Source organism: Eptesicus fuscus, chromosome 9, assembly GCF_027574615.1.
Source record: "Eptesicus fuscus isolate TK198812 chromosome 9, DD_ASM_mEF_20220401, whole genome shotgun sequence".
Classification (NCBI taxonomy): Eukaryota; Metazoa; Chordata; class Mammalia; order Chiroptera; family Vespertilionidae; genus Eptesicus; species Eptesicus fuscus.
Genome location: NC_072481.1, coordinates 2,656,429 through 2,671,480, shown reverse-complemented (window position 1 = coordinate 2,671,480; position 15,052 = coordinate 2,656,429). Strand labels below are relative to the sequence as shown.

Sequence of the window (15,052 nt, the reverse complement as noted above, 5' to 3'; positions counted from 1 at the left end):
AGCAATGATGAGAATCATGGATCGGCTGCCTCCTGCACGCCCCCTACTGGGGACAGAGCCTACAACCTGGGCATGTGCCCTGATCCGGAATCAAACTGTGACCTGGTTCATAGATTGATGCTCAACCACGGAGCCACACCGGCTGAGCTGGGTGTCTCTTCATTGAACAACCATGTGGCCTAGGACTCGTCCCCTGTCACCGTGATGAGAGCCAAGACTTTGTGCCACGTGAACACGGGACTGAAATGAGGACCCGTGAGTTTCTGGGTTTTACTGCCGATAAGCGATCCCCCTTCACCCTGTGAAACATCATGGTGGGAGCGCGCTTTTCTTACAGGCCCACGCCCCTGGGACCAGCCCCATCTGCTAGGTGGGGCGCTCCCTCCGTGGGGGGACGTCACCCCCGTTTCTCGCTTTGGGTCTATGAGGATCTTTGTTCTGCAGGGGAGGCTCTTCCGTGAGGCTGTGCGGGGTCCGGCTGTTTCCTCTCGGCTCCGAGGTCTTCTCCCTCTTGTCCGCCCCACACACTGGGTCACTCCTGGAGGATCATGGACGCGAGCTCTAGCCTGTGGCGCCGCCCGCCGCCCCGCCTCACCCTGCCCAGCGCTGCCGTCCACCGGCCCAGGCTTTCGGAACAGGAGGCCTTTCCGGAAGGCACGGTGACCGCGCCATCAGAGCCAGAGCGACGGCCTCCTTCAGGGCTAGTTCACTTCTGATGAGAGGTAGTTGCCTAGACATCAGCAGCTCAGCTCTCTCAGCAGGAGCTCAGTTCACTCCCCGAAGCATCGGAGCGAACTGTGGCGCCTGGTGTGTGAGTGTATGTGTGTGTGTGCGCACGTGTGTGCGCGCCTTGTCTCCAGCCACGGCAGCAGACCTGCCAGGGCTCTGGGCTCTCACAGCTCTGACCCTCCACCTCCGCTCTCTGCCCCCACCCCGACTGGCACTCTCACCCAGAGGGGAAGGCGGAGAGCCCGCTGTGACCGGGGCTGTCTGACTGCACTCTCCTCCCTCTGGCAGTGTTTTGTAAACACCGTGGCTCCAGTGACAGCAGTGCTCCCAGCGTGGTCCTCAGTCACTGCTCCTCGCCCAGTGGGCGTGAGCCACGTGCGAGTGCCCAGGAGCCAGTCCAAGTGCTGGCGGCTCTCGGTGGTGTCGGGGCCCGGCAGCCACCATGCATCGATGGTTAGAAAACGTGGGTCACGTCTATCAAAGTCACATCTGTCCTCTACGAGTCACTGTCCAGATGACACACCTCTCTGACCCGTGTTTTACAAATTGAGGCCCCACTAAGGCCGTAGAGGGGGCCGGCGGGAATGTCTGGAATGAGCTGTTCGCCGCCCGGGCGGGCAGATGAGCTTTACCTGGCCTGGGCCTCGTCGCTCGCGCTGTCGTCGCCCAGGTCTTGGAGCTGCTCTGACTCCTCGTCCACGGGCGCCTGGAACCTGCCGAGGAAACAGCCCAGGAATCAGTCGGGAGGCAGAGCCTGTGCGGAAGCTCACTCTGCACGAGAACCAAACTCAAGAAACACTCCAGGGCCCTGGCTGGTGTGGCTCAATGGACAGAGCATCGGCCTGTGGACTGAAGGGTCCCGGGTTCGATTCCAGGTCAAGGGCACATGCCCGGGTTGCAGGCTTAATCCCCAGTGGGGGGCATGCAGGAGGCAGCCAATCAATGATTCTCTCATTAATGTTTCTCTCTCTCTCCCTCTCCCTTCCTCTCTAAAATCAATAAAATATATTTTTAAAAAATATGAAAGAGGCAAATGGGATGTAGGACAGGAGATCCGATAGGAATGAGGCAAGTGGATCCCCAGGAGGGTGATGGGGGAGAGCTCAGGCTGACTCCTGGGCACCCGATGTAAAGAACAACCAGCCACCTGGAGGCTGAGCGATTTAAGAGGTGGGCACACTGAGGACCTGCAACCAGGATCCCTCTGCCACGGAAACACCTTTCGCAGCTCATGCATGGTGCCGAGAGCCTGGTGTGGCTCCTTGTCTAGACTTGACCACGCACAGAGGAAGGTCTGCTCTCTCTGTGTTCTGCCTGGGTCCGCTGAGGGCCCTCACCACACTCCCATGAAGTGTGTTCTGCTTTGACCTACTCGCGAGAGCCAGAGAGGGCGGAAGATCGTGTGCCTAGAAGCAGAAACTCAGGGCAACCCACTCATTCTGGGTTCTGGCAGATGTCCAGCACCTGGTCCACCCAGGTGCCCCGCTTAAACCTCATGACGCGGCCCTCATGAAAGGGCTCTTCCCAGTATGTGGCACCCATTCTGAAGTGTCTGGGCTCCCCTGAGCACCCCCCTCCCCGCCCCCCGGTCTCACCTGGGCTCCAGCCGCTCCTTCACCTTGGCAATCGAGCGGATGTAGGGTGTGATCTGCTTGGTGATGGTGGTCAGGTAGGCATTCTCCTGCTTCAGCTGGAGGAGGTCATAGAGCTGGGCTGTGGGGCCAAGGCCAGAGTGTTGGGTCTTATTGGCTTCAGATTCTTACTCCCCAGCTTCACACCATCGCAATATCCCCACTACTCCCATCGCTACTTCGTTCTTTAAAGCGTGGAGTAAGACTTGAGAGGGAGGGCCTTCTACTCACTGGATTCTGGCCCCAGAGGCATCGTGTTGGGGCCAGTTAGCAGCTGTGAGGCAAAGTCAAGGGCTAAGGGAAGAGCATGGGGATTCTGTGTCTGGTTAGTGGGTTACTGCCTTCCTGCCCCTACGGCACATGGGTTAGCTCCGGGACAGGGTGCACCCAGCAGCGGCTGCCTGGGACCTTCGTAAATCTCCTGCTCGTTAGCCACCCGCTGGTAGGACTCCTCCCACATCTGAAAGAGAAAGTAAGGCGGACACGCGTGTGGTGCGAGTTGGAATTTCCATTGGTGGCATTTCTGTCCCCTAGCTACTCAGAGCCATAGGCACCCCCAGCCAGTCATGGGGTTCCAGGCAGCAAAGACCCGGGATCCAGAGCCTGCCACACCAGGCCTCGCGGGGCACCCGCCAATGCCCTCTTTCTCCCCCTTCCTGTCTGGGGGTCGCCCATGTGCATGCTGAGGGGTGAGCTGCCGGGAGCTAGGTCCTCGGAAGGGGTACCTCCTGGAAGGCTGCTCTCATCCCTTCCACGGAGGCGTACTCCGAGGCGATCTGCGCGTCCACCTGCAGGGCCTTGCGGAGGATGTCTCCCATGATCTCGGCCTTGATGAGCGAGTGGTGCTTGGTGAGGTCCCGGTGCAGCTCCTGGACCTGGTCCTTCAGGCTCTGCATCTCCGCCTGCAGGCGCTGCGGGCGGGGCCGTCCCGTGAGCGCCTGGGGCTCCTGCAGGCCCTGCCTCCTGGGGCTCAGAGGAGAGCTGGCTTCCTGGTGGCCCCGCGCCTCCGCCTCCGTGAGGAAGGGGTGGGGCTTTCCCGCCCACAGGCCCCCAGGCCCGCTCACCCGAGGCCCGCTCACCCGGTACGAGTCCTCATAGTGGCGGCAGTGCTCCAGGAAGGGCGTGTCCTCGCCCTCCGCCAGCAGCACCTTGGTGCCGATGGACCGGTGCAGCGTGGGCTTCTGGACCGGGGACCCCAACATCTTCCCCACCGGGGAGGGGCAGCTGGGCACCAGCACCTTGGGGCCTGAGACCCCTGCCAGCCTGGGAGAGAACCAGTGCGGATGCAGATGGGGGGTGGGGGGGGAAGGGAGGGCGGCCCTCCCCTCCCCTCCCCCAGCCTCCCGGTGCCTCCCAGCCCCCTCACCCCAGACTGCACCCAGAACCACCGCGGGAGTCCAGAAAAGCGGATGCAAATCCGCACCCCAGACCAATGACATCCGCAGGGAATGTTAAACCCTCCGGGGTGATGTCAATGTGGAGGAGTCCGCACGGAGGATGTCAGGGCTGGTCCCCAGGGAACGCTGTGAGCCCTCCCCGGCTGCCCCTGGCACATGCGTCTCCCCTAACTCCTCCCAGGTCTCCGGCCCTGGGGGGTCAGGCCCACCCGAGCCTCCCCTTCCCTTCCGGCCCAGGCTGCGGGCAGGGAGCGTGCCGTCCTCCCGGTCCTGCCCTGACCGGGCTCCAGCCGGAGAGCAGCTCAGCCAGTGCTGGCCCCTGGGGTGCCCTGCCCTGGGGGCCTTGTCGCTCACGGGCTGGGGCCGCCCCCGGCACCCGCAGCGCGGCGCGGCCCCGGCGGCAGCAGCAGCGGCTCCAGGCAGCGAGCGAACTCGGCGCGGTGGTCGCTGACGATCTGGGCGGGGAGACACGGTCGTGAGCCCCAGGACCCAGGGGGGGCGGCCCGCTCTCCCCGCTCACCCGGCGCCCGGGCACCTTGCTGCTCTGCGCCGGCCGGAGGCGGTGCGGCCGCGTGGCGATGCCCTGCAGCCTCTCCATCAGCTCCTGCGAGGCGGGGGAGGGGAGGCGCTCAGGCTGTGTGTGTGTGTGTGTGTGTGTGTGTGTGTGAGTGTGTGTGTGTGTGTGTGTGTGTGAGTGTGTGTGTGAGAGTGTGTGTGTGTGTGAGTGTGTGTGTGAGTGTGTGAGTGTGTGTGTGTGAGAGTGTGTGTGTGTGTGAGTGTGTGTGAGTGTGTGTGAGTGTGTGTGTGTGAGAGTGTGTGTGTGAGTGTGTGTGAGTGTGTGTGTGAGTGTGTGAGTGTGTGTGAGAGTGTGTGTGTGTGTGAGTGTGTGTGTGTGTGTGTGTGTGTGAGTGTGTGTGTGAGAGTGTGTGTGTGAGTGTGTGTGTGAGAGTGTGTGTGTGTGTGAGTGTGTGTGTGAGAGTGTGTGTGTGAGAGTGTGTGTGTGTGAGTGTGTGTGTGTGTGTGTGTGAGTGTGTGTGTGAGAGTGTGTGTGTGAGTGTGTGTGTGAGAGTGTGTGTGTGTGTGAGTGTGTGTGTGAGTGTGTGAGAGTGTGTGTGTGAGAGTGTGTGTGTGAGTGTGTGAGTGTGTGAGTGTGTGTGTGAGAGTGAGTGTGTGTGTGTGTATGTGTGTGTGTGTGAGTGCGCATGCGCGGTGAGGGGGATGACGGGAGGGGAAGGCCTCAAGGGCAAGTCTGTCTTCTGCACTTTACCTGGGTGTCTGCTGGAGGCTCCAACCCTTCCCTGGAACCCCACCACCACCTGGCCCCGAATCCACAGGGAAGGTTGGGTGGCTGGACGCCCCTAGACGCTGCACTTTGGGAGAGAAGAGGCTTATACTGCCTTCCAGGCAGTGCTGTCCTTTTATTTTTTATTTTAAATACTAGAGGCCCGGGTCACGAAATCCATGCACTTGTGTGTGTGTGTGTGGGGGGAGGTCCCTCAGCCTGGCCTGTGCCCTCTCACAGTCCGGGACCCCTCGGGGGATGTCCACCTGCTGGCGTAGGCCCAATTTCCCCCCATCTTAAGCTGGCAGTCAGACATCCCTCTCACAGTCCCAGGTTCTCACAGTCTGGGACCCCTCGCTCCTTACTGCCCGCCTGCACTCGCCAGCCTTGAGCCCGGCTTCTGGCTGAGCGGCGCTCCCCCTGAGTGAGGACACTGACCACCAGGGGCAGCTCTTGCATTGAGCGTCTGCCCCCTAGTGGTCAGTGTGCATCATAGCGATCGGTTGTTCCACAGGTCGTTCCTTCGGTTGTGGATTTGCATATTAGGGTTTTATTATATAGAGTATATTTTTTATTACAAAAGTAGAAGAGAGGGAAAGACAGAGAGAAACATCCATGTGAGAAAAACACACCGATTGGTTGCCTCCCACATGAACCTTCTACCAGGACCCAGGCTGGGGAGGAGCCTGCAACCAAGGTATGTGCCCTTGACCAGAATTGAACCCGGGACCCTTTGGTCAGCAGGCCGATGCTCTAGCCACTGTGCCAAACCAGTTAGGGCTTATTTTAAATATATTTTTATTGATTTCAGAGAGTAAGGGAGAGGGAGAGAGAGATAGAAACATCAGTGATGAGAATCATTAACCGGCTGCCTCCTGCACGCCCCACACTGGGTAGCCTGCAAAACAGGCATGTGCCCTTGCCCTAACCCAGTGGTTCTCAACCTTCCTAATGCCGCGACCCTTTAATACAGTTCCTCATATTGTGGTGACCCCCAACCATAACATTATTTTCGTTGCTACTTCATAACTGTAATTTTGCGACTGTTATGAATCGTCATGTAAATATCTGTGTTTTCCGATGGTCTTAGGCCACTCTGCTAGCGGTTCTCAACCTGTGGGTCGCGACCATCGGAAAACACAGATATTTACATTACGATTCATAACAGTAGCAAAATTACAGTTATGAAGTAGCAACGAAAATAATGTTATGGTTGGGGGTCACCACAACATGAGGAACTGTATCAAAGGGTCGCGGCATTAGAAAGGTTGAGAACCACTGCCCTAACCGGTTTGGCTCAGTGGATAAAGCATTGGCCTGTGGACTGAAGAGTCCCAGGTTTGATTCCAGTCAACGGCATGTACCTTGGTTGTGGGCATATCCCCAGTGGGGGTGTGCAAGAGGCAGCTGACTGATGTTTCTCTCTCATCAATGTTTCTAACTCTCTATCCCTCTCCCTTCCTCTCTGTAAAAATCAATAAAATATATTAAAAACAAAACAAAAAAAAACCCAGGCATGTGCCCTTGACCAGAATCAAACCTGGGACCCTTCAGTCCGCAGGTAGACGCTCTATCCACTGAGCCAAACCAGAGCTGGTGAGGGTGATGGACCCACTAGGTCCAGCCCCCTGGGGGGGTGGGAAACCCTCCCCCTAGAAATGGGCTCAGCTGTTCCCTAACCAGTTTGTAGGTGATGGTGTGGAAGAGGGGAAGGTGAGCCCAGAGACCCTGGCCCAGCCTCCAGGTGACAGGCTGCCAGCCCTCGGTGGTGGACTGGGAGACCCCGTGTGGGAGGGGAAGGCCCGGCAGGAGCTGGGGACTCACATAGCCCAGGTCCAGGAACTCGGCCTTGCTGGCCAGGCTGAGGAAGGAGGAGCAGATGACCAGGTGAACCTGCGTGAGGGACACTGCTCGGTGCCCGGCCTGGGAGGAGCCCTCTGTGCCAGAGTGCCCAGCCCCGCACCCCGGCCCCCTTACCTGCAGGGTGGGCAGCAGAGTGGCCAGGTGGGAGAGCTGCACCTTGAAGGCCTTGTCCTTCTCCTCATACTGGCTGCGGGAGGGGCGGCAGCCTCAGCTTCTAGGGGGAGGGTTTCTCACCCCCAGGGGGCCGGATCCAGTGGTTCTATCACCCCCCCAGCTGTGTGCATCCTTCCCTGCCACCCTCCCCTCGCCGTGCCCTGAACCCCCTGCCCGCTTCATGGAGGGCACCTGATGTTTTGCTCCCTGGGATGGGTCCAGGCTGTGAGCCAGGGGTGTGGCGCCGAGGGGCAGGGCGGAAGCCCAGGGCACTCACCTCTGCACAGCCTGCAGCAGCAGCGCCTTCCTCTCCGCCAGTTTGTCCTGGAGGGACAGGCTGCGCTGACCACGTCCCCAGCCCTGCCCCCTTCCCTTCCCCCTCCCCCCCCCCTCCCTGGGCCCAGCCACACTGGGTAGGCAGGTGCCCTCTCCAACAGCCAGCCCCACCACCTGCAGCGCCCCTGCCTGAGAGCCCAGGGCCCTCCCCATAAATGTCACTTCCTGGGGAAAGTCTCCCCTACCTTCCCTACCTTCCCCACCCACCCACCCACCCACCCACCTCCGCACCGCTGGGCAGGCCCTGGCTTCCCTCTGAACTCTCCTGGCAACTGTGGCCAACGCCTGGGAGTTCAAGGCCGGCTGCCCTGCCGGGGCTGGAAACTCCGCAAGGGCTCTGGGGGCGCCCTCTGTCATGGGCACCGGGGTCACCGCTGAGGAGGATGCCCAGCCTGTGGCTGGCCGACCCCCCTCCCTCACCTGCAAGCTGCCGAACAGGGAGTGGATGGAGGCCTCCTCCTCCGCCGCGCTGCGCCGCACCTCCTCCAGCATCGCCTGCAGCAGCGCGATGGCCTCCCGCGTGGCCGTCTGCAGGGCCTTCACGGCCTGGGGACGAGGCGGCCTCAGCCTCGTGGGCGCGCGCACGCGTCCCCACCCCGGTCCCGGGGGGCGCGCAGGGCACCCCGCGCTCACCAGCACCGCCTGCTCCAGCCGCTCGCAGCCCTGCACGTAGGCCGACTCCAGGTCCACACAGTGGGCTCGGCTCTCCCTGCGGGACTCCCGGTAAGCCCGGCTCAGAGCCTCGCTCCTCCGCCCCCCTCGCCCCCCGCTCCCCCTACCCACCCCTGCAGGTCCCGGAAGCAGCGGATGCACAGCAGCGACTTCTTGTCGGTGGAGAACATGATGTAGGGCTCCGCGTGCAGCGCTGGGGAGGGGGCGGCGGTGAGGGGGGGAGGGCTGGGGCGGCGCCGCCCCCGTGCCCCCCCCTCCCCCGCCCCCCCCCCCCGCACGCCGCACTCACCGCACTTCTGGAGCACGTCGCGGCTGCGCTGGCCCAGGGCCACGATGTCGTGGCGCGCGAACATGCGGGCCCGGTGCGTCTCCTCGCGGCAGCGCGCACACAGCGGCTGCCCGCACGTGTTGCAGAAGTACGTGGTCTCGGCGTCCTGCGGGCCCAGCGCAGGCTCAGCCCCCCCCTCCGCCGCCCGGAGCCTCAGCCCGCCCCCGCCCCCGCCCCTGCAGGACGGCTGACCCTGCGTGTCCGGAGCCTGCCAGTCCCAGCCTGGGCGGCCCGCGGCTCAGTGCGGTGCTTACATGTAATGCGACGCTCTAATGTACCCACTTTACAGGTGAGAACCCCGAGGCTCAGAGAGTCTGTGCGAGGCTCCGTATGGGACAGGTACCCGGGATGGGCTAGGGGAGGCGGTTACATGGAGTTGGAGAGAGGGCAGAAATGCATTTGCAAAACATCTCACCTACAACAAAAGTGTGTGTGTGTGTGTGTGTGCCTGTGTGTCTCTGTGTGTGTCTCTGTGTATGTGTCTCTGTGTGTGTATGTGTGTGCCTGTGTGTGTGTGTCTGTGTGTGTGTGTGTCAGTGTGTGCGCGCGCATAGACCTCTCAAGCCCCGCCTTGTCACCCTCATTAGTAGCCAAATGGCGGTGCCCACCCTGGCCAAGTGGAGGCCAGAGTTGGCTGGGAGGGGAAAGGGGTGAGGGTTTGCTGGTTCCCTTTCCCAGGCCAGACCCAGGGCTGAGTCTGGGCCAGTGGTGGGCAAACTCATCAGTCCACAGAGCCAAATATCAACAGTACAACCATTGAAATTTCTTTTGAGAGCCACATTTTTTAAACTTAAACTTCTTCTAACGCCACTTCTTCAAAATAGACTCGCCCAGGCCGTAGTATTTTGTGGAAGAGCCACACTCAAGGGGCCAAAAGCCGCATGTGGCTCGCGAGCCGCAGTTTGCCGACCACGGGTCTGGGGCATAGACAGCAGCCATGGCATTGACCAAAACAATGGCTGTAGAAGCACAAGTTCTTACGTTGGCATTCAAGGGCGTTTCCTCCCCTGCTCTCCTTACCTCCAGGGGTCGTCACACCTGTCCTAGCGCTGGCCCTGCACCCCCTCCTCCCAGCTGTAGGGCTGTCCTCCCGGAATTGGGAATACCCTCCCCCCACCCCACAGGCCAGAGTCCCTGTGCCCTCCGCTCCTTGTGTTTTTTCCTTAGACTCAGGGGCAGGGGCACCCCTCCCCGCAGCAGAGTCCTCACCTCCCTTAGGGCTGAGGGTGGCTGCCCAGCCCTGTGCACTGGACCCCCCTTCCCCGGCCGGCCCTCAACTCCACTCTGAGTTGGGGATCAGGAAGCTCTCCCCAAAGTGAATGGCCTTAACCTCCGCCACTGCCTGCCTATCGGCTGGTCACTCGTTCTGCATCTTAAGTCTCCCCACCTGTAAAGGGGGGCCTACATTTGGAATCCGGGGTGACTTAAGGAGGTGCTGGAGGACCCCCTGATGGGTACACTCCGCCAGCATCAGGACCCTGCGACCTGGCGCCTTTGCCTCCTCCTAGGGGCCCCTGCTGTCCCCCAGGCGCCCTGCCTCCCCACCCCCTGCCTGCCCCCCCACGGGAGCCCTGCCTCCGCTCCCCCCTTGCCTGCCCCCACGCCCCTCCCCTCCCAGGCGCCCCGCCTCCCCCAGGCCCCGCCTCCCCTCAGGCCCTGCCTGCTGGCCGCACTCCAGGTCGCAGTTGGCACAGCGCACCACCTCCAGGCCGTCCCCGGAGCTGTCCACGAGGAACTGCAGCAGCCGGTCCACCGGGGGGAGCCCGCTGGGGCCTTTCACCACCGTCTGGTGTCTGCAGAGCCGGTGCAGCCAGGATCAGAGGCCCCTTCCCCAGGGCTCCCTACCCGCCCCCACCCCACCTTCCAGCCGGGAACTAAAAATAGGGTGGGGGTGGGGGTGGGTGGGTGCCCGTCCAGCAGGCTGGCATCTGCTATAAATATCTCAGTCACTGCCCACTCTGACCCAGTCCTGGGCGAATCCTGGGAGGTGAGGGGCTGGGACCTGGGATGACCAGGCGGGAGCCTGCCCTCCAGCCCGTCTCAGGGCCTCGGGGAGTTCACGGCCACGCCCCGTAAGCTGAGCCGGCGTCCCCTGCTTCTATTGACCTAAGATTTCCGGGACCCTAAGTGAGGTCCTGGGAGATTTCCGGGACCCCTAAGTGAGGTCTTGGCGCGGTGCTCAGTTGGGGTGCCCCAGTAGCACTAAGTCCGGAGGTGACATGCGCTCTAGCTCCGCCCTGGCCCCTGACTTTCTGTGGGAGCCCTGGGCCAGGAACCCCAACCTCAGCGAATCTGACCTGCAAAATGGGCGGGAGCCCGTGCATTCTCCCGCGGGGAGGGGCTGGGAGCGGCCGTTCCCGGGGTCTCTGCTGGGCGTCAGAGCCTGGCCCTCCCCGCACCTGGGTCCCCCGGAGGGAGGCTCTGGGCCCCGGGCACTCACCGGCACAGCGGACAGGCCAGGCGGAGCCCGTCCCCCCGGAGGGAGGCTCTGGGCCCCGGGCACTCACCGGCACAGCGGACAGGCCAGGCGGAGCCCGTCCCCCCGGAGGGAGGCTCTGGGCCCCGGGCACTCACCGGCACAGCGGACAGGCCAGGCGGAGCCCGTCCCCCGGAGGGAGGCTCTGGGCCCCGGGCACTCACCGGCACAGCGGACAGGCCAGGCGGCCGTCGGCGGCGCGGCCGCGCAGGCAGCCGGCGCAGAAGTGGTGGAAGCAGTCCAGCAGGCACGGGCGCTCGTACTGCGCGTGGCACAGCGGGCACACGAGCGGGTGTCCGCTCGCCGCGTCCAGGATGCCCGGACCCTCCAGGGGCGCGAAGATAGCCCCCGACATCCGCCGGCCGGGGCGGTGCCGGGCCGCGGCGGGGCGGCGGCGGTCACGGAGCGGGGAGCAGCAGGGCGCAGGGCGCAGGGGGAATGGGCAGGGAGGCTGCGGAGGGTCGGTCCGGGGCCCGCGCTCCGGCCGCGCCCGCACCCCCGCGGTGGCCCTGGAAGGTCAGACGGCCGGACCGGCCGGGCTCCCTCCCCTGCCTCCACCTCTCCACCCTCACTCCCACCCCAGGAATTCCCGCCCCGTCCTCCGAGTGACCTGCCGGCGACGCCCCTCCCGCGCGGCTCCGCGCGGTGCCCCCGCCCACCTACCCGCCCGGCCCGCGGGGTCCGGCCACGGCCAGGGCCACGGCCACGCCCTCCCCAGTCTGGGCGGAGGAGAGGCGGGGACACCGCGGCTTCGAAGGACGCGCCACGCGAGGGTCCGAGGCCCCACTGGGAAGGCAGGACCCTGAGTTCGCAGCCGCCGGAGCCCGGGGGGCTGTATCCACCGGACCTGAGCCGGGGCAGGCGTGGGTCCCCGTGGCCCCAGTTCCAACGCGGCCCTTTGGGGGCGACAGAGAGCAGTGACGCCCCTCCACAGACAGCCCAGTACCGGCGAGGGGGCGGGGAGGGCGTGGCCTCTCTCTGGCTGGTCTCCGGCTCCTGGCCAAGGTATCGACCTCTCAGAACCTCCGGGTTTGGGGGTTTGGGAAAAGGGGGCGGCCTCCCAGTGAGGGGGTGAGACTTTCGGGAAGTGAAATGCAAATACTAGGCTTCCAAGGAAGCAGGCCCGCCTTTTCCGCAAGGTCCCCTCTGCCTATCTAGGCCGGGGAGCGCTCGTTCATCCCAGGATGATTTTCTCCAGAATGCCCTTCATCCCTAGGTCATTGTCTGCTTTCTTCGCACACTGAGCTCTGGGAAAACAGCCCCTGCCCTTCTTGGAATCAAAGAGTCAAGCCCAGAGCTTGTCCCACATAAGGTGCTCAATAAACTCTTACTAATCAGAAAAGACTAGGAGATAATATCCCAGCTGGGTTTTGAAGGATGTGTAGGAGTTTGCCAGGGAGGAAAGAAAGGAAGTGGAGTCTAGGCAGAGACTACCTGCTCTTTTTTTTAAAAATATATTTTATTGATTTTTTACAGAGAGGAAGGGAGAGGGATAGAGAGTTAGAAACATCGATGAGAGAGAAACATCGATTCAGCTGCCTCCTGCACACTCCCCACTGGGGATGTGCCCGCAACCAAGGTACATGCCCTTGACCGGAATCGAACTTGGGACCCTTCAGTCCCCAGGCCAATGCTCTATCCAGTAAGCCAAACCAGCTAGGGCTTACCTGCTCTTTTAAGGGTCATCCCTAGCCCTGGTTTCATTTTTGCCCCAAGTCATGATGACAATAATAATAATAATAATAATAATGGCTAACCCAGCTGGTGTGGTTCAGTGGTTAGGCATGACCTATGAACCAGGAGGTCATGGTTCGATTCCCATGGGACTCAATTCTTCTAGTGGTGACGTGCAGGAGGCAGCCTATCCATGATTCTCTCTCATCATTGAAGTTTCTATCTCTCTCTCTCTCCCTCTCCCTTCCTCTCTGAAATCAATAAAAATATACTTAAAAAATAGTAACAATGGCTAATGTTTATGGGACAACGTACTAGTCAAAGTCCTTTTACTTGTTAATCCTGACAACAACCCTAGGGAGGTAGAAAATGTTACCCTAGTAAGTGGAGAGCTACTGTACAAAGCCAGCTGAGTCCTTCCTGAATGGATGGTGCAGTAGCTTCCCCCTGGAGGGGCAGCAGGAGGTGGTGTTTGTTCCCGATACAGGCTTATTTAATCTGTCCATTCCTGTCGTCATCTATTCGGACAGTATTTACTCAGCATCTGTCATGGGTCAGACACACAGGAGGGAACACACCAGTACACAAATAAACAAGTACAATAATGGCAGACCCCTGTGTTACATGCTCCGAGGAAAATAATCAGAATGATATGATGGAGGGCGGCTGGGAGGGGGTGGAGCTGAGGGTACACTAGACATCCATGGGCAGAGAGGGCGACACCCTGGCGGACGAAGAGAAATCAGACACCGGACACGCCAGGAAGAGTTCAAAGCAGAGGGAGCAGCAAGTACAAGTTCCCAGGAGCTGGAATAAATTTACAGGAAAGAAGTGGGGCCAGTTCGGCAGAGTCCGCAAGGGAGAAGTGTCCGCTCCTGTGGATTAGCTGTATCTCCCAGCGCTGGCCCGGTCGGGTACGCTCTCCTGGCAGCAGATGGGAAAGTTCGTGTGTAAAGAAGCAGAGGGCCCTAGGGGTCAATAATCCCAGAAATAGCCACCTGGAAATTAGCCCTAAATTTGAACAGATAGAAGGGAATGTGAGGAGTCCTTTCTCTGTCAGAGCTGGCCCACAGCTATTAGCAGGGTAACTGTTCTCTTGCTCTCACTCCCAGCCGCTGTGATTTTAATTTAGAACATCCTGAATTGTTTTCCTTCTTGTCACAGCCAATCGACTGTAGGCCTGGGAAGAAGACCCTTGCTATTCAACTTGTGGTCCATGAACCAGCAGCAGCAGCAGCTCCTGGGAGTTTGTGAGAAATGCACCGTCTCAAGCACATGGGCCAATGACGAGGACTCTGCATTTTATTTTATTTTAAAAAGATTTTTAGGCCCAGAAAGAAACTCACTACAGACTGATTCATTTGCCTTTCAGCATAACCATTATTGCTTGTCTCATTTTTGGTTCTTATAAGTGTATTTCTAGTAGCACATGATCTCACTCATCTAGGGGAAATGATGAACAACATAGACTGATGAACAAGAATAGACCCAGAAACAAGGAGGCATCGATCGGACTGTCGGGCCTCAGAGGGAAGGTAGGGGAGGGTGGGGATAAAGGGGAGAGATCAACCAAAGGACTTATGTGCATGCATATGAGCCTAACCAGTGGTTAAGGACAACAGGGGGGTGGGGGCATGCGTGGGGAGGGGTGGGGGATGGGAATGGGGGGATGAGGACAAATATATGATACCTCAATCAATAAAGAAATTTAAACAACAAAAAAGATTTTTATATAGACACTTTATAACTAAGGCTATATGAAAAGATGTTCCCCCAAACATAAAGCTGGGAACTCTCTAGGCAACTTTATTAAAAAAATATTTTTATTGATTTCAGAGAGGAAGGGAAAGGGGGAGAGAGAGAGAAACATCAATGATGAGAGAGAATCATTGATTGGCTGCCTCCTGCACGCCCCCTACTGGGGATGGAGCCTGCAAGCCGGGCATGTGCCCTGACCAGGACCGGGTTCGTGGGTCGAAGATCAACCACTGAACCACACCGGCTGGGATAGGACTCTGCATGTTAACCGGGCCCCCAGGAGACTCCTGGCGCCAGGCCAGTTTGAGAAGCACTGGCAGAACTGGAAACCAGGAGGAGGTCAGTGGGCGGGCGGCTTGCATCTGAGATTGTGAAGGGGTCGCACAGGAGAGCATACCTGACCTGGCCAGCGCTGGGAGATACAGCCCCAGCTTCCAACTGAGTACCAGGTAGGAAGAAGCCAGAGGGCCCTCGATATGGGGACCCCAGGGCCACAAGGGCCTGGCCTCTCCTCCCAGGTTGATGGGTCCCACTCCCATCCTATTAGCTGGTAATTCATGCTCTGGTGAATTTCTTTTTCTTTCCAAGCCTCTGAAACGTAGAGCGTACCCCTTTATTTCTCTCTGGGCTCGATCTGCCCGGGCTCCCCCACTCCCACCCTTCGCAGTGAGACGGTCCACCCAGCCCCTGTCCCATCCTGAGTCCAGGCCTTCCACAGGACCGGCTTTGCAAACAGGCGAAAGCAATCGCTCC

General features: G+C 60.4%; 1 protein-coding gene across 1 annotated transcript; it reads right to left on the bottom strand.

Annotated features, from left to right (window-relative positions):
* Positions 1–11,405, bottom strand: RNF207 (ring finger protein 207). Its single transcript, XM_054721631.1, has 17 exons — positions 11,032–11,405; positions 10,052–10,184; positions 8,353–8,497; positions 8,175–8,256; positions 8,025–8,100; positions 7,812–7,937; positions 7,333–7,379; positions 7,017–7,089; positions 6,864–6,932; positions 4,293–4,361; positions 4,112–4,212; positions 3,440–3,623; positions 3,086–3,271; positions 2,769–2,820; positions 2,325–2,442; positions 1,362–1,442; positions 1–538 (listed from the first exon to the last, which is right to left on the bottom strand). Exons 1-17 carry the CDS (start codon positions 11,220–11,222, stop codon positions 367–369), a joined length of 1,905 nt encoding a protein of 634 aa, XP_054577606.1. The 5' UTR covers positions 11,223–11,405; the 3' UTR covers positions 1–366.
* Positions 11,406–15,052: the final 3,647 nt, after the last annotated feature.